The following is an 18,157-nucleotide window of genomic DNA, read 5'->3' on the forward strand; positions in this document are numbered from 1 at the left end:
AATAACGTTTGGTTTGTGGACAAAAACAAGACATTTGATGGACATTTTTCATCATTTTTGGACCAAACAAGTTCTCCGACAGATAAAATGTTAGTTGCAGCACCTGCTAGAAACCCAGTTTGCTGTGTGCATGTGCAAAGTGTGGCCACTTCCTGTCACTTGTGGCCACTTCCTGTCAAAACAATACGTGGCAGCTTCAGGGATTTTAAATGAAAATAATGTTGTATTTCATTTTAGAAGTTAGAGTTCAGGGATTCTTCTCGTGTAGAACAAATCATTTTTCTGCTAGTGACAGAAAGGTAGCATGTAGCCTGCTAACACTAGCGTTCCCACATTTACTTACTGTAAACTCCTTGTTCCCTTTAACCTTTGACCTCCATCACTGGCTCTGACTCTATTTACCTGTTTTATTTCTTGGAGATTTCACAGCTGTGTGCTGCACAGTTTTTGAATGACTCTGGACTCGAGGTCATTACCGTCTCTATTATGCATCTCCATCTAAATGTTGATACTCACCACTTTTTATTCCACTCGTAAATTTCTCCGCTCGCCACGTTCTGGTGCTAAAAAGTGTCGGGTGTGTTTATGCAGCCCCACTCTGCTATGTTCTTATTTATATTCTGTTATTCTCCGCTGGATCTCCTTACGCCGCTCGCTGCTACAATGGCTTCATTTCCTCTCTGGGGTTCATTTAAAGTTTTTGCTTTGTCTTATCTTACAAGGTCAACAGGACCTCACATTCAGCCGCGGGACCGCTCCACGTACCGTGTTTGTACCAGTGATGTGCAGCAGCAGCAGCAGCAGCAGCAGCAGCAGCAGCAGCAGCAGCAGCAGCAGCGTGATGCAGCGCAGTGAGCAGTAGAGCATAAAGGAATGTCGTGATCGCTGGGAGCACGGGGGGCCAGTGAGGGCCAGCGAGGGCCAGCGAGGGCCAGCGAGGGCCAGTGAGGGCCCGCGAGGCCCCCCGAGCTGAGCATGACACGTGCCCCGTCCTCATGTCATAACCTCATTAAAACGACTTCACTGACTCTAAGCTCACAGAGTTTACTCTTGTTAATATATAATATCTTCTAATGACATCCAGACTCATTTCCTTTCATTAAAGGATTCAATTGGATAATTTCATTGCTTTATTGTTTTATTACATATTATATAAAAGTATAAACAGAACAAAGACGTGCAGAGTCTCGCGGATCTCGGCTTTCTGTCTTTGTATTTATGTTTTTATTGATGTTTTTAATGCCAGCGAGTTAAGGACAACTTCCACTTGTAGTGTAAGATCTCCAGAAGACGTTGTTGATAGTCGAGTCTCGTCCCCTGGTTGTTGAAGATTCTCCTGTTGTTGGGATGGAGGCTCATGTGCGACAGATGATCCAAAACAATCGTCAGCAGCTGTTTCCGATGCTGGAACAGTGAGATTTCTACTGGCGGGTGTAAACATAGCTGTTGGTGGAGCAGCCAATAGGAGGCGTCCTCTCTTGTCTCTGAAGTCTTTCTGTAACTGGACAGTGTGCGATTCCAATGGATTTATTGACTAATAACGTTCAGAACTATATGTTGCCAGCCAGCTTTAAAGAGGTTTTATTGTCCATGCTGGTTCTTAGCGACTTCCTTGCTGTATTTTTAATGATCTTCAGTCTGAACCATCACTTCCTGTCTGTGGAAACTGATCAACAGTCACTTCCAGGCTCCAGCAAACACGTGATTGTCATTATATTTGTCTGAGCCCAGTCTGTCTCACTCTGACATTTATTGACAGCAATTCTGGAGATTATTAATAAAAGCGTCTGTGTCTGATTATTATTGCCCTTCCACACACACACACACACACACACACACGCATACATGTTGGTGTTCATGTCGTTGTATGTTCCTGTGAGTGTGTGAGACGTTGGAGAACCACCGGGGGAAACGTGTCATTAGATTAATATGTGGAAACAAGGATGTGGCGACTGCTTCACTTCACTTTATATATCACTTTTCCAGCGAGGCTTTTAGAAGCTCTGTGGTTTAACAGGCTCCGCTGAGATTTTATTAAAGTGGAATGACTGACACAAGGATTCCCGACGTGTCTGCTGCTGCTGCTGCTGCTGCTGCTGCTCCTGCTGATGGTAGCAGTATATGAAGGGGCCATAAATCTCGTACCAATATAGTTTAATTAACAGTAAACTTCACATACATGCCTCAATATTGTTTTTCATACTTGCGTTTCTTCATAATTGTTCTTCATATATTCGTTATTACATCCCTGCCCTTATTTAAAAAAACTGACTGTAAATGTTTAGTTTATTTAGTTTCAGATTTAGTTTATTTCCTTTTCTCTCACCCACCTTTTTAAAAAAATAATAATGATCACAACTCTAATAATCATAATACATAATACACCACCATCAAAACTCATTTTCATTTCACCACAACCGGGCGAGGCACACCTCTGGTTTTGGTTCTGCCAGTGAATAGTTTATTATCATTATTATTGTTATCATTATTATTAATAATACTGATAATAATAATAATAGTATTATTGTGTATTAGCAGTATCAAGTGTTTGATTAAACTCATTTTTGACTTCTCAACATAACCTCCTCCTTCTTCCACCTGCAGCTGTTTTCTCTGCTTCTTTTTCGTCGGTTCTTCTCAGGACGAGTGTTTAAAAATAACACTTTTGTGTAACTTTTGTGTTTGTCTGTCATTAAGTGACTTTTCTCTGGTTTTAAGGACAGTAATCTTTCACCTGACCTACAGAGCTTCACCTTCACAAACATGTTTGTTCTGACGTGCACCTGCTACCAGATTTGAGTGGACTTGATTATAACGTGGACCCGTCAGGACTAAGTGGACCCACCGGGCTTTGGTGTCACCAGCACTGCATCATGTTGTGTCTTTAGCATTATTAAAGTTTCTGTTGAACGTGAAGCAGCTGCAGTGAAGAGCTCACTCTGCATGTTTCTGCTTCATCATCAAAAAAAAGAAACTTGACAATCCGGACGGATTTTTTTTTGGGTCATTCTGAGTCAGCAACTTTCATCCCGACTCCAGAACTGAGAGGTTGTTGAATAATTGCAGCTTTTTTCTCCGTGTCGGGCTCAGAGCCATGACGTTCAGGAGCCGTGAACGACGTATATATTTAAGTGATTTCTGACATAATTTATGAAGGGAATGAAAGATAGAGTCTGCATCGCAATAAAATAGAAAAGACTGAGATCTTTCATTTGTTTGTGACTGCTGCACTGAACCCCCCCCCCCCCCCCCCCCCAACACCCCCCAACACTCAATGTAATATCTGTACATTTACAGAAGGCCTGGAGGCCCTTACGGTCTTCAGGGGGGTTGTAGGTTGAGTTGGGGTATCAGGGTGGCAGTGAGGGGGGGTCGATGCTGGACTCTTGGCTCCGGTGTCGGTTACAAACAAACTTGCTCTGTCGCTCGTCCTGTTTGCCTTTGTGGCTTTCTGTTTTCTCATGTCCTGCAAACACACGGCGGGAAACACTGGCTTGTTGATCGCTTTCACAGAGTCGCTCATAAACCCAGCAGCATGAATGTGTGTGTGTGTGTACTTCAGAGCGGCTCCGGACATATTTTTTAATGAGGTCGCGGGACGTTGTGGAAGTAAACAACCAAATAACTATTGGCTGGTGATATCTGCGGCACGTCGAGGCAAACGTGTCCCCGTTCATTTGCGTTTGGGCGTAAATAAGAAGTGACACTGTTTGTCTGTTCCTGTTTATGGACGTTGCCTGGAAACGACACTAAATCACATTGTTCAACATGTGGCGTCCCTCGCTGGCTCGCCCTCAGTCCGTTTGTAAACAGGGAAGCGGGATACACGGCTTCATTGTTTTCCATCATTATTACTGACAGGCCCAAATTACTTGAATGATGGGAAACCCTTATACAAAATTAACCCGGCCCTGTGTGTTTACCCTGCCTAAATCATGCTGCTCACAGAAACTAGCGGAGGAAACAGAAGGAGGAGGAGGAGGAGGAGGAGGGTGGGGGGGGTGCCTCACATCCTGACATCTGCAAAGCACCTGTCCTGAGCTGAGCACACTCAAACATCTATCTCCCCTCATCTGAAAAACACCATGACTTCTCTCCTCGTGTCTCCACTGAGTCTATGTGTCGTCTCCGCTTCACTGATGATGTCGTTGTTGATGTTTTTCATTAAATGGAAAAGTTTGGAGCTTCACGTTTTTTACACAGTCAAATGTGTCCGGGTCGGGTTCTGGTTCTGGTTCAGGGTCTGGTTCAGGGTCTGGTTAACATTATGTATAATAACCGAGTGGACCCGGCAGTCTCATCTCTGACCGTGCACATGACGGCTAATTAGCCACGCTAGCAGCCAGGGTAACAAGCGTGTCATTTAAAAAGGGTAATAAAATGTGCTAGCTAGCAGCATTAGCTAACAGCTACTGTTAGAATGGTGTTCTTCCTCCATTTTAAACACTTTTACATGAACATCCTTAAAGAAACGTGAAGAATAGGTGAACCATTGTAGTAAGTTAGCATAGCTAGCTCAAATGTTGGCTTGTGTTTGTGTCATTTTCATTGTTCAAATGTCAGAAATGTAACGTATGTTTGTAGAATAGTTTTAAATGAAATATTTTGGTTGTTGTATCATTTAAATGTAATGTTATTTGTACTTTATACAATTATGTGTTATTTAGGTCACCATGTGTTTGTGTTTTAGAAGCAGAAGATTACGACACTGGTATACAGTCTGCAGTGTCACCAGTAGATGTCACTGTGTCCTGGACACTGAACCACTAAAGAGAATGTTCTACAGATACGTTAAGAAGGTCCTGGTGAAGTTCTAGAGATCCTTTAAGAGACAGCAGTGGTCAACAAGAAGGTTCTGTGTGTACTTTTAGAAGTTTTCGTAGACAATCACAAGGATCTACCGGCCCTTTAAGGATAGTCAGTGAGTCTTGGAGGATGTGAAGGCCCTTTTAGAGGTCTGAGAAGTTCTTATTCGGCCTTCAGGAGGTTCTAGTGGTCATTCAGGAGGTGAAAGGTGCAGTAGTATTTTAGAAGGTCATGGGAGTCCATCAGTACAGGTTTTTTTGAGGATTTGTGTTAGTTGAAGACGGTTAAGACTGTTTCTGTAAAGCACCATCAGTAAAATGGAGGAAAAGCATTGATAATTCCAAAATAGTTCAATACTTCATGAGCAGAGAGAAGATGCTGTGCAGGCTCCTGTGGTGATCTGTGTGCAGCTGTAGAGGAACAGTTTCCTTGGAGCCACATTGTTCTGCATGAACACTCTCACTGTTCAGTGTGTCACATGACTGCGTGTCCCACTGACCTCCCACCACACAGTGGTTATCAGTGGTTGTTCAGGCTGATCGTTTCCTGTGAGGCTCTTGTTGGAGGAAGGTGTGTGTGAACAGACTCCGGAGGGTGGCACTGCAGTCAAAGTGCTGCCTGGCCTCCGTCAGCCATCGCCGCTGATTCGGAAGTGAGTCACCGCTGTGGCGTGTGCACAATCTCTCCCAAAGGTCACCTGCTGCACTCGTGTCCGCCGTTGCATAATTCTATCAGTGTGTGTTTGTAAAGGAGGCTGCAGGAGAACTGGAGACGCTGCAGAGCCAAGCGACATGTTGACTGCACAGAGCTGCTCTAAAGGCAGAAATAAACCTAGGAGTTCAGTCGGATTTTAAACACAAACAGGAAACCTGTTTTCAAAAGTCACAATCAATTCAACTCCACATATGGTCTCCAGAGCCAAACATAAAGTATGGACATTTTTAAGACCCTCAAACTTGTTTAAGGTCAACGTTTATTTATATGTACAGCTGTTACAGAGTAAAAACATCATAAAAAGGCACAACAATAAAATAAACAACACAATATAAATAAATAAAAGGAATCATTTTACTTGCACGCAACTAGGATTAAAAGCCAAATCGATGGGTCTGAAGAAATGACTTCAATTATTAAATACTTGAAGTCATTTAAAGTTAAAACTATTTCATCATATCACATGCTTTACATGTTTACTGTGACCTGTAACCGTCACCGTGGTTTTAGTCCAAGTCTTAATGAACTAAACTGAGATTGAACTATAGATGGTTTTTAAGCTGCCGTGGTTTGTTTGTCGGATTAAAAACTGTCTGAGTCTGAATGATTTCAGACATTAACACAGTGACTTTTATTCATACGCTTGCGTTTCCTTTTCACACGTCACATGTTTGTGAAGCAGAGACGTGTGATCAGTGTGGGACGTTTGATGCAGATTACATGGGACTGTTTTCCGTCTGTTGCTTTCCTTAATTACGCCACAAACACTCCACAATGATGGGATTGTCTCGCTGCTTATAAACACAAATAACTCGGGCCAGGTTTTTTGTTTTAAAAACTCTTTATATAAGGAAAACCAATGATCTCACTGGATTAGAGAGTAGAGTAAGATTAACCTGATATTTATGTGAATGTTCTTTTACCCATCCGAGAATGAGCGGTATAGAGCGATAATCCAGATGTCAGTCTAGATTATTCTTAACTTTTCTTTCCTTTTTAACTGTGTGCTGTAAATGACCCACTGAAGCCTCGGCGTGACGTCACGTGATCAGCTGAATATCTGTCTCTGTTTCCTGTGGCAGATAACGGCAGTATGCAGAGAGGCCGCCCTGCTGGCCCTGCAGGACGACATCAAAGCCCAGCACGTCCACGCCAGACACTTTGAGAGCGCCCTGAACACTGTGAAGCCGCGCATCCCAGACTCTCTCATCCACTCCTATATCACCTATCAGCAGCGGCACAGTGGCCTGTGCTTCTTCTGACCCCCAGGCTGCTGCTGCTGCTGCTGCTGCTGCTGCTGAGTACACATTCAAAGCCTAGTTTTGTTCTAAAAGTGTGCGTCTGAAATAGCCTCAAACTGCTGGACAAGCCACAGAGTATTGGTTGATGCTGATTTGGGCAAAAACAGTAGATTTTTTTTTGTTATTGTTCAAGTTTTGTGTTTTATAGCTGCTGCAAACTGAATGTGGTTAATGGTTTTGTTTTCAGTGTTTTTCTACTGTAATGATCATTTAAAGATATGAATAAATGCATCATTTAAAACCATCCACCATCTTCCAGTGTAACAATAAATACTTCCCTTGTGTTGCTTTTAATGGCATGTTTCCACTTCCACTGTGTCATTTTTGAACGTTAAAATATTTGATGCTAGTATTTAATAGTATTTTTACTATTTCTACTATACCACGATTTCATAGCAACAGAGAACTAGCATCCTGGCGACAGAGAGACTCGGTGTGTAATCTTTGTTTCTGGGGTGTTAGCTCATAATGGGATATAATCAGGACCAAAACCTGGTCCTAGTGAGGCAGAACCTGGTTAAATTGCAGGTTAGTGTTATTAACTAATGTCAGCTATGAAGATAATGGAGTTTGAGGCGTGTTTCTTTTTAATCATTTTAAAGACATTTGAACATCATCGTGTTCACATAACAGTTACTGACGTTTATTTATAGACACAGATTAATGGGTTCATTGATTATGAAAATAATCGTTGATTGCAGCCTTTAAGTAGTTGTTAAGGCAGCATGTGTGTGTGTGTGTGTCAGGACGCGTTCAGGGACCTCTGTTCTTGTGAGAAAAAGTCACCGCTGCTTTATTCCTCACATCCATCCATGGAAAATCAGATAATTGCTGTAATCGTGAGATTTCCGTCCACACTTCCGACCACTGAGACGCGGCCATCTGTCGCTCTGCACGCGCACTTTACCACTTTATTATTATCACCGAGAGGCCGCGCTTTTTAAATATCTATATATGTTATTATTATTATTATTATTATTATTATTTAAGATTCTACTGAGTCACTGAGTTCTATTTGTGTTACTTTCTTTTTTTAGGCATGAACTGACCCGAGGTGACACCGAGGCTCACTCACTCACTCACTCACTCATTCATGTATTGATTTTTCCATTTGAATGGGATAAATTGACTTTGTATTGAACTTCCCTTTTCTCATGGATCCGGATGTAGCGCATCCGCCACACCAATCAAACCAGACAGTCAGGAACACGGGGGGGGGGGGCAGGAGTGAAGGGGGAGCGAACGAGGGAGGAGGGAGGGTGGGAGGGAGGGGAGGAGCAGGAGTCTTTCCCCCTGGCTGCAGGAGCTGCGTGTTTTTTAAGGTGGACTGGATCTTCATGTGTCCAAATAACCCACATCCACCTCCCACTCTGTTCAACACCACAGTCACCAAATATGACTGTCATGTCACCACTGTAATGATAATAATAAGAATACTATTATTATATATAATATAATGCAGCTGCACACTCATCATCTCCACACACACACACACACACACGCGCGCGCGCGCGCGCACACACAGATGACATGCGTTCATGCGTAATGGGAACATTCCAGTGTGGAGCAAAGACATCCTGTTGATGTTTCCTCCCCTCTAATTCACACACTTGCTGTTGTTCCACACAATCCGTCGCTTAACTTAATGAACTTGTGATTATTATATTAAAACAGTTAAATATCAGCGTGATAAAGTTCATTAACCTTCATTTGTCACATTATAAACTCATTTTTACTTCATTTACGTTCATTTTACATCACAAAAGTAGTGATTTAACTTCATTCATCTTCATTTCCCGTATAAATAAGTCCATTTGTAAGTGAGTTGGTTTTACACGTTAAAAGTATTAGTTTAACAACACTAATCTTCATTTTCCATAGTAATAAGCCTAGTTTTAACACTTTGGAGTTCAGTAACATTGATTTTACATGTTAATAGTAAGTAGCTCTCAATCCATTAATCTTCATTTTCCACATTAATAAGTTTCCCAAGCCTTAATTTCCCCTTATTAACGGGTCCTTAAACACCACCTTCAAACAACATCTAATGAATTTAAAGTACATTAACATTCAAATCTAATATCCACAGAAGTATTCGTTGAAGTCTATTAATCTTAATGTTCCACATTCATACATTTGTTTGATGTACTGTGAGTCACGAGCTTCATTTTCCACATTAACATTCAAATCTCCTCTGTTTTTGAAAGTATTTAAGTCTTGTCACGTGTCCACACAAACCTCTTTCAGACACAATTGAAGGCATTAAAGTCGTCAACTGTCATAACATTCACTGATTCACACAGTAAAACTGAGATTATCTCTATTCGTGGATTATAGACGAGAGTTTCTATCTGTGGACCGATGACAACACGTGACTCGTGTGTTACAGCTACTTTTAGTCACTTTCAACATTATTCACATCATTATTCATAACCCACAAGAACGGAAACTGGCGTGTGCGTGTGTGTGTGTGCGTGCGTGTGTGTGTGTGTGTGTGTGTGTGCGTCCCCCTCGCTCCACCTTAAGTGGTGCACACATCTCTATCGTCCAGCCTTCTACATCTGCCCAATGAATCAGGAGCGGATGCGATGTATCCTTTTTCAGTGGAGTGAATGGGCCAATGGGAGTTGTCTTGTCGAGCAAACACTGAGTCCTGAGTTCTCATTCATTCAGTGCACAACAGGCCCGCAGAGCTGCGGACACACACACACACACACACACGGACACGGACACACACTCACACTCACTCACTCTCACACTCACGCTCACCGCGGTCTGTGTGACGCGTTTTATGCACCAGAGAGAGAGAGCGCGCGCAACATAAGCGACGAACCTGAAGTCACGCACAAGAAACGCTTGGATACTAAAACAAGAATCGTCTTTTTTTCCACGCACACGCGGGACTTGTTCCACAAACTGCGCTCGTGTTGCGTGAAGATCGGCCTGTGAAGTGCGCAGCAGCAGCAGCGGCAGAAGCAGCAGCAGCAGCAGTTCCTCGGGTGTCTTCTGCTCCTCCACTGTGGATTTACTGTGTTTTAACCGTGGAACAAATGCACGCGCAAAACCTGCGCTGAACTTTTTCTTCAAGCCAAACCAAGAAAAGGGAATATTTGAATTATTATTATTAATAATAGTATTAATAATAATAAGAACACAAAGGGATACAAGTCGCACTTGGATTAACAGGACTGTGAATGTTCTAGTCTGCGCGTGGACATTTCCCCCCGTGGATGGAGTTTTGTGTGTTTGATGGATTCCACGTTATGGATGTTTGCATATAGGTACGAGTCTCACTCACTCTTTCACGCGTGTTTTATTATCATGAATGTGATGATGTTCTGGTGTTCGTGGAAGTTCAGGGTGAAGAAAACACGTCTCGTGACAAAGTCTTTCACAATCGTCGTGCGTGTGTTTGGCACAGATTAAATCAGACATGAAAAGCTCCTGAACGAGCTCCATGCCCGTGCCCCCCCCCCCCCCCCACGACGGTTGTTTTCATTCATAAGTTTTTTTCCTCCGTGTATTTGGACGCGTCCTCTGAACGTGTTTCTGTGAAATAATGGCGTGTTTTATCGCGTGGATGATCGTGTTTACTGCGCGCACTTTGCCGCACACACTGTTCCAAACACTTAGCGTGTTTTGCTGCGTAAAACGCGCATAAAATCAACAAGAATGCGTGTTTTCTTTGACGTGTTTCCTCTCGTGGGTTGTGATGGCGGCTGCGTGACTTTTATGTTCTGCTCTCCTTGAGTTCTTTTTTAAAAAAACGTCCTGGTTTAATTTATGGCACAAAAACGCACGCGAGTCAAACCGAAGATTCGCGTTAATACTTGTTTTTTTGTTTTCATCGGAACTCATTGTGACCTCAGTGCTTTTCTCTTTTTTTCTTCTTCTTCTTCTTCTTCTTCTTCTTCTTCTTCCTGCTCCACTTTTGTCCCGTCTCCCTGACCCCCCCCCCCCCCTCTCTCTCTCTCTCTCTTCTGTAGTAATAGAATACTAAGTGAAGCAGCTCATTTAGTTTCCTTGGATCGTGTCCTCATTTCGTCGCCGCGGTGCATTTAAATGTTAACGAGTCATAGAAATGTAAATGAGCAGAGGAAGAAGTTCACATGTGTGCAGAGGACACTCAACTTTCTTCCCTCCTCAGTTCATTGACGTGGATCAAGAGTGTGACATACTGTCATTAATATTATTCATATTCATTCAAAGTGTTTATTCTTGTTGCAGAATAATAATAATATTCTGGTTTAAGGTTGAAAAAAGCTTCAGTTGTGTGTGTGTGTGTTATGTTGTGGCTCCGTCTGATGATGTCCCCTCCTCCCCTCCCTCCCTGCCTCTCCTTTGTCTCTCCCCCCCTCCGGCCTCCCCTTCTCCTCCTCTGGCAGGTTTTCCGATGCATGCCAAGTCTACGGTGAATGTCGGAAGTGGTGATCCCCCCAGATGGAGCTCCAAAGTCAACATGGCCCCGGCGGTTCATTAGTGGTGATCCAGCAGCCTTCCCTCGAGAGCCGGCAGAGGTCGGATTACGAGCGGGAGCTCCAGCATGCCGCCATTCTCTCCCTGGACCAAATCAAGGCCATCCGCTCCAACAACGAGTACACCGAGGGGCCCTCGGTGGTACGGAGGCCCCCCGCGCCCCGCATGGCCCCCAGGCCCCAGGACAAGCAGGAGAGGACTCACGAGGTCATCCTCGTTAATGTGAACAACAACTACGAGCACCGGCCGTCGGGACACCACCATCACGTGGGCGGTGGCGTGGTGGTGGTGTCCGGCGGCTCGCGGGCGCCGGGTCTCAGCCGCTCCACGAGCACAGGAAGTGCCGCCAGCTCGGGGAGCAACAGCAGCGCCTCCTCTGAGCAGGGACTCTTGGCACGTTCACCCCCCACCAGACCCAGCATGAGCTTACAGCACCACCACCGGGCGGAGCGGCCCGTACGGACTCAGCCCAAACCTAAGACCCTGTCCCAGCCCCAGCAGGGACCTCACTTCCACCAGCCTCCACTAGAGGCTCCACTCAAGCCACAGGGCAAAGGGAAATCAGACTTCTCTGGCAGTGGCACCGGAGTCACGGCCGCCGCCGGCCACCAGTTCATCTGCGAGTGCTGCGGCAAGTGCAAGTGCAGCGAGTGCACGTCGCCGCGGAGCCTGCCCTCGTGTCTGGCCTGTAACGGTCAGTGTCTGTGCTCGGCGGACAGCGCGCTGGAGCACGGCACGTGCATGTGCCTGGTCAAGGGCATCTTCTACCACTGCTCCAACGACGACGAGGGCGGCTCGTGCGCCGACCACCCCTGCTCGCTGTCCCGCTCCCACTGCTGCTCTCGCTTCCTGTGCATGGGATTAATGTCGGTACTCTTCCCCTGTCTGCTGTGCTACCTGCCCGTAAAGGGCTGTCTGAAGGCGTGCCACAGCTGCTACGACCGGGTCAACAGGCCCGGCTGTCGCTGCAAGAACTCCAACACTGTCTATTGCAAACTGGAGAGCTGGGACCGACCGAGCCAGGAGAAACCCTCCTGATCGACCCCACCCCACCCCCCCCCCGTCTGTCTGTCTGTGTGTGTGTCTGTGTGTGTGTGTGTGTGTGTGTGTGTCTGTGCTTGCGTGTGCGGGAGCCTCGTGATGTGGATCTAACGATGACAATGACATACACGCAATTAAATGTTTATCAAACATTCTTAGCACCTCCTCCTCTTCCTCCTCCTCCTCCTCCTCACTGCGGAACCTCCGGAGCTAAAAAAAAAAAAACAAGGATTAACGAAAACCACTCGATTTTATTTTTGATTTTCTTCTGGATCAGGACCATGTTTTTACAGACCAGTGTTTGCCTTAACTGTTTCTATGTCTGTCCTCAGCTCCTCATTAACACACACACACACACACACACACACAAATGTTTTCTTCCGTTGTCGGGGGCGACTTCCTCTGGGTCCGTGTTTCCCACACAGGAAGTCGCCTCTCGTCTAAACTCTGTGAAGGACGATCTCCTGTAGGCAAATATGTAGCTGTTACCTGGTGATTGACAGCACGCAGGTATGTGTTCAGTCATCGGTTACACACACACACGCACACACACACACACACACGCACACACACGCACCACACACACACACACACACATGAAAGCACATCCATCTCATAGTATTTCCTCCACATCTTGGATATGTTTCTCTCCTCACGCTCATCAGAACTCTTCATTCACACTCTGTGGCATTTCCCCCCCCCCCACCATGTTTTTATTTTATTTTATTTTTATGTTCATGTGTAAATTGTATGCTCAAAATCCATAAGAGGAATTCTGGCTATTTTTTAAAAAAAGAAAAGAAAAAGAAAAAATGTCTGTTAAAACATTTTTTGTTTTTGTTTTTGTTGTTGTTGTAAAAAAAATATTTATTATGTGAAGCTCTATTATTTTATGATATTTATTGCAAGAGACAGTCTTAAATTTACTCATGTCTGAATATAACAAGAAATATCGAAAAATACTTACTGAAAAATTAAAGGGTGGCACAAAAGAAAAACTATGTTAACTTTAAATGCAGAAAATATATTAATTAATGAAAAAAAGCAGCGTTGTCTTGGTTTCTTTGTTGGTGACTGAGCTTTGTGTGTGTGTGTGTGTGTGTGTGTGTGTGTGTGTTTTAAAGAAACTCCTCAGCGTGGTTCTGGAAACGTCTACTGTTTACATTCTTCTGAGCCCCCCCCCCCCCCCCCACACACACACACACTAACCTTGAACACCAAACAATACAGGTCATTGACACGATTAGCCCACGGAGCTCCAAGCATCGGCGGAGCCTCCACGTTTTCCATGAGTTATTCTCACAGGAAGTAGCTCCTGAAGCCACTCCACCACCACCATGCACCCCCCCCCCCCCCCCAACACCACGCAGCCCCCCCCTCCACTCACCAGCCAACAAGTCATCACTAAACTATGCACCATAGTTTATTCCCTGGGCTTTAAACGCAGCCAGATCAGGATGTTCCCAAACACCCAAATAGTCTCCATATTGTGCTGTGTGTGTGTGTGTGTGTGTGTGTGTGTGTGTGTGTGTGTCAGGGCCACCTGTTCAAAGATAATAAAGTGTGGTCTATCACTGCTGGGCCTTTTTATGGTGTGGTTCCTGCACTAAAGGCAACGACAGGGGCAAATCCAGCCCCCCCTTGCAGTGCAGGACTTGCAGTTCTGCCTCTTTTTTTTCTTTTTTTTTTTTTTGTCAGTGAATTTATCACGTGGGAAGTCTGCTGACCCCCCCTCACCCCCCTCACCCTCCTCACTCACCCTTCCACCTCCGGAGGCCCCAGGGGGATGAGATCATCACTTTGAGAGTGGGTTGGTCGGTCAGCCTGAAACGGCAGAAACAGTCGGGGGAAACCGTGCAACACAACTGTGACCAGGAAGTTTTTTTTCTGAGACAAAAGAGGGGAGAGGAGGGAGGGGGAGGGGGGGGAGAGAGGGGGGAGAATATAGTGTGTGGCTTAGGTTTGGAAAAGCTGCAGCGTTGGCAAGAAAACAACACAACTGTGTGTAATAATTGTCCACATGTGACGGCGGCGCCCCCTCAGGTGCTGTGTGATCTTCAGTCATGTCAGTGGAGGCGGAGCAGACTTTAAAATCACACAATATTCATCATTCACATGATTTCACTGAGAGTTGAACAAACAAAGTTTCACGTACACGTGGAAACTAAAGTGAAATAATGCCGTTAAATATGACTTTACCTTCATCTATGTAGCCTCCAGTTAGCTTTTGTAAAAACAGTGGTGGTCAGCGCTGACCCTGCTGCTGTAAACTAACATTAAGTCTCGTGATTTTTATTTTATTTCACCAACATTTTACACACTTTATTTGTGGTTGAAGAAAACGACACAAAAACTGTGTTAAGCAGAAAATTGATTGACTTTGATTGTGAAGGAGAAAGGACTCGTTCCACTTCCCTCCTGTACTTAGTGTCCCTTTCTCTCTCTCCCTTTTTAGTGGAATGTACCTTTTCTTTGCCTCTGAATAGTAAAAGACTGGATTAGTGATTTGTCAATTTCCTGTTACCTTTCACAGCTGCAATCTGAGCCCGTTTGCTCCTGGCTCCTGGATGATAGTTAACAATAGGAGGCTTTTCTTCTTCTTCTTCTCCAGGTTTCACTTCTTTAGTCCCCTGTATGGGAAGCAGCAGCAGTGAGGGAGGGAGGGAGGGGTGAGGGTGAGGGTGAGCGGGGGGTGAGAGCTGCACTGTATTCAGGAGGCGGTGAAACAGGAAGACAGTGTTTACTTGATATTTTCCAGCCTCGGCCAAATAAGGAAACAGAGCCGACTCCCAGCGTTTCCAGAACCTGATTCTTCTAAAGTCCTTAACTTGTCTCTTAAATCCCCGCTCTAATCATCAGAGGTTTCTAAAATAACTTTGTAAAGGGATCGGTCAGGAGAGGCAGGCGTGTACGGCTGTTCTTTATTTATTCATTTATTCATTTATCACATTCATAGAAACGTTACGAGATTACAGCTCAGAGATAATCCAGATAAGTCAGTTAGTGTTAAAATGATTGTGTGAGTTGTGTTGCAGTCGTCCTGACGGTCACTTCACTCTCTCATCACCGTCACATTTTGATTTGTGGCTGTAGAAGATAACTTTCATATTTCCATATCTGGCAGTTATTCACACAAACGTGTGACGCGCTGGTGAATCTCTGTGTCTGCGACTGGACGTCGTTACCATGACGACAAGGATGTGGGTGTTAAGCTGTTTCTGCTTTTCGAGGGCCCGGTGGGGGCGGGGTCTGTGGCGGGGGTCACGGGGGTCACACCCTGGACAGATCCCCCGTCTATAGTTTTAAAATGTTTCTCGATATCACAAACGGTCTTGGAGTTAGAGTAATGAGACTGGCTGGATGGTAAGTGAAGGGTTAATTTACATCCTTCACCTTGACTTTAAAAACACCTGAACTGTCCCTTTACAGCGTGTTCATCTTAGTTAGTCTCTGTCTCTTTTCTGCCACGTGAGCTGCTCGGCAACCTCGTCAAGTCTTACTCATCGCGGGGCTATACCACCACTCCACTGTGAAATCTGACTCACTTATTAAGTAATTCTGTGGTCCCAGCCTCCCCTGTCTCCCCCTCCCTCCCTCATCCTCTTCCCCTTCCTCTTTGCACTTGTTTCAGAGTAAATTTAGCTGCTCCACACACCCACGTAATGCTATTTGAAGTCGTCAGGCTTTGGCGGCTCCTCGCTGCAGCTTTGGGTTTGTTTTTTTTTTTTTGTGTTTCATACGAGAGCACACACACACACACACACACACACACACACACACACACACACACGACTACCATGTGAGTCATGGTGGAACCTCCAGCCCACACATCCTAACCGGGGCAGTCCTTTGCTGAGCCAGGGCACTGCTGCTGCTGCTGTTACTGCTGCTGCTGCTGCTGTTACTGCTGCTGCTGCTGCTGCTGCTGCTGCTGTTACTGCTGCTGCTGCTGCTGCTGCTGCCGGGACGTCGGTGGTGGAGCAGGATCCTCTGTAAACATTCATCACCGTAAAGCTCTCCGCTCCAGTCTTCCTCCGCCTCCTCATCTGGTTTTCATTATTTCCCCTCATGGCATATAAATAGAAATTAGCAATCAGTGGAAATGTGGGGGTGGTGGATTTTGGAGAGGAAAGGCGGGCGTTCTTTTGGATGACCAGAGTTTGTGGAAGTTATCTCCTGTGATATTTTAAACCTTAGATAGTCATAAAATATTAAAGTACACAACCTGAAACTCTCTCTGTCTAAAATATCAGGCAAGAAAATAACACAATGACGTTGTTGTTGAGTGAAAAACCTTGTGTAACCAAAACATAAACATGTGGGTAAATAAGAAAAGCGGCCTTGTGTTGGTGTCGACCACCGTGCGCTTCAGAGTTTGTGAAGCAGGTTTCTAAAAGGTTTGGTTTGGAGGATTTTCTCAAGCCACAGAGAAACTGCATCAACTCAGTATCACCCAAAAGTAATAATATTATAGAGACTGTGTTTTTGGCTCGACAGCAGGGAAGACAAACACAGGCTGGGAGCCACTTCAACATTAAATGATTCATGTGTTACCACTCATATTTACACAAACATATATTTATGATGAAAAATAAAAGTGTTTGTTTTCTTATGGAACGGGAAATAGTTCACAATACAAAGAAAAACTCAGTATGACTTGATATTACAAGCAACTCAAACTATAAGTGAGGGTGTGCACCTCCGCTCCTGTAGGGGGCGAAACGCCGCCTCTCAGATTCTTAGTATGACAGGTGGTTCCTGGTTTAGCATGTGGCTAGTTGTTGCTAGCATGTCCAGCACCATTCTGAGACTTCCTACCTTCTGTGGACGTCATTTCAGAAGACAACGCAGGGAAGGAAAACATCGTACACCCACTTCCTGTGACAGGTGCGTATGTAGCAAGAAAACTGTCTCACAGTGTGCTAGCTTAGCTATATTATATATATATATATATATATATATATATATATATATATATATATATGTTTCTATCTTGTAACATATTCTGGAGCTGCTGAACTGTGAATTCAGCAAAGCTAGCATGAGTCTTGCTGGTCTGACTGAAGGTAAACATCTACGTCTACTTATTAGCTTTTCCCTAATGTCATGTAAGCTACATTTAGCTGCCCATGCTAATAATAAAATAAATACAATCAGGACAAGAAAATATAGAGTTAGTTCAAGTTGTAAAAACCTCACATTTTAATAAACATTGCATTTAATGTAATGGTGAATCTAGCAACTGTAAACCTTTTATATTAGTATCTAAAAATGCTGATGAAACGGGTTGAAATATAAATATTTCAAACCTCTGGACAACGTTGTCAGAACGTTCTCTTTTAGTTGAAAACAAAAATACAAAACCTTCAACCATGATGATGCACATTTTACACTTCAGGTTACTTTCTAGTAAACTGTTATATTTTATTGTTCGTCTGTCGTAATAAACATTTCAAATGGCATCTTTTACTACTTTGATAATCAATACTTTGATTATGACCTCAAACTCAAACTGACACTAAAACTAATAAAAAGTAAACTAAAACAGAATTTACCAAACAATATAAACTTATAAAAATTCTAAACACTAATTCATAAATTAATACATTTTTGGTTTAGTTCTAATCAACCATGAGCTAACATTCTTTTAGCATTGTGTGTTAAATGCTGTAAGAAAATGAAATAAAATAAAATGTGAACCTTCAAGAAAACTCAAAAATGTCATTTTAAAACCCAGATAAACAGCTAGCTAGCAGTTAGCTAGCAGTCTTCTGTTGATTAAGCTAGTATAAATCTCTCTAAATATCATGATTAGATTG

General features: G+C 44.0%; 2 protein-coding genes across 2 annotated transcripts in view; both read left to right on the plus strand.

The window, feature by feature from the left end:
- Positions 1–7,120, plus strand: part of afg2a (AFG2 AAA ATPase homolog A) — a 95,295-nt gene extending 88,175 nt beyond the window's left edge. Inside the window, exon 17 of the mRNA XM_058648945.1 lies at positions 6,603–7,120. Within this exon, the coding sequence (XP_058504928.1) occupies positions 6,603–6,782 (180 nt within the window). The 3' untranslated portion in view covers positions 6,783–7,120. The remainder of the gene's footprint in view (positions 1–6,602) is intronic.
- Positions 7,121–9,433: 2,313 nt separating this feature from the next.
- Positions 9,434–13,392, plus strand: spry1 (sprouty homolog 1, antagonist of FGF signaling (Drosophila)). Its single transcript, XM_058650507.1, has 2 exons — positions 9,434–10,102; positions 11,207–13,392. The coding sequence occupies exon 2, from the start codon at positions 11,262–11,264 to the stop codon at positions 12,333–12,335; it is 1,074 nt and encodes a 357-aa protein (XP_058506490.1). The 5' UTR covers positions 9,434–10,102; positions 11,207–11,261; the 3' UTR covers positions 12,336–13,392.
- The last annotated feature ends 4,765 nt before the right edge of the window (positions 13,393–18,157 follow it).

The sequence above is a fragment of the Solea solea genome, chromosome 14, assembly GCF_958295425.1.
Source record: "Solea solea chromosome 14, fSolSol10.1, whole genome shotgun sequence".
Taxonomy (NCBI): Eukaryota; Metazoa; Chordata; class Actinopteri; order Pleuronectiformes; family Soleidae; genus Solea; species Solea solea.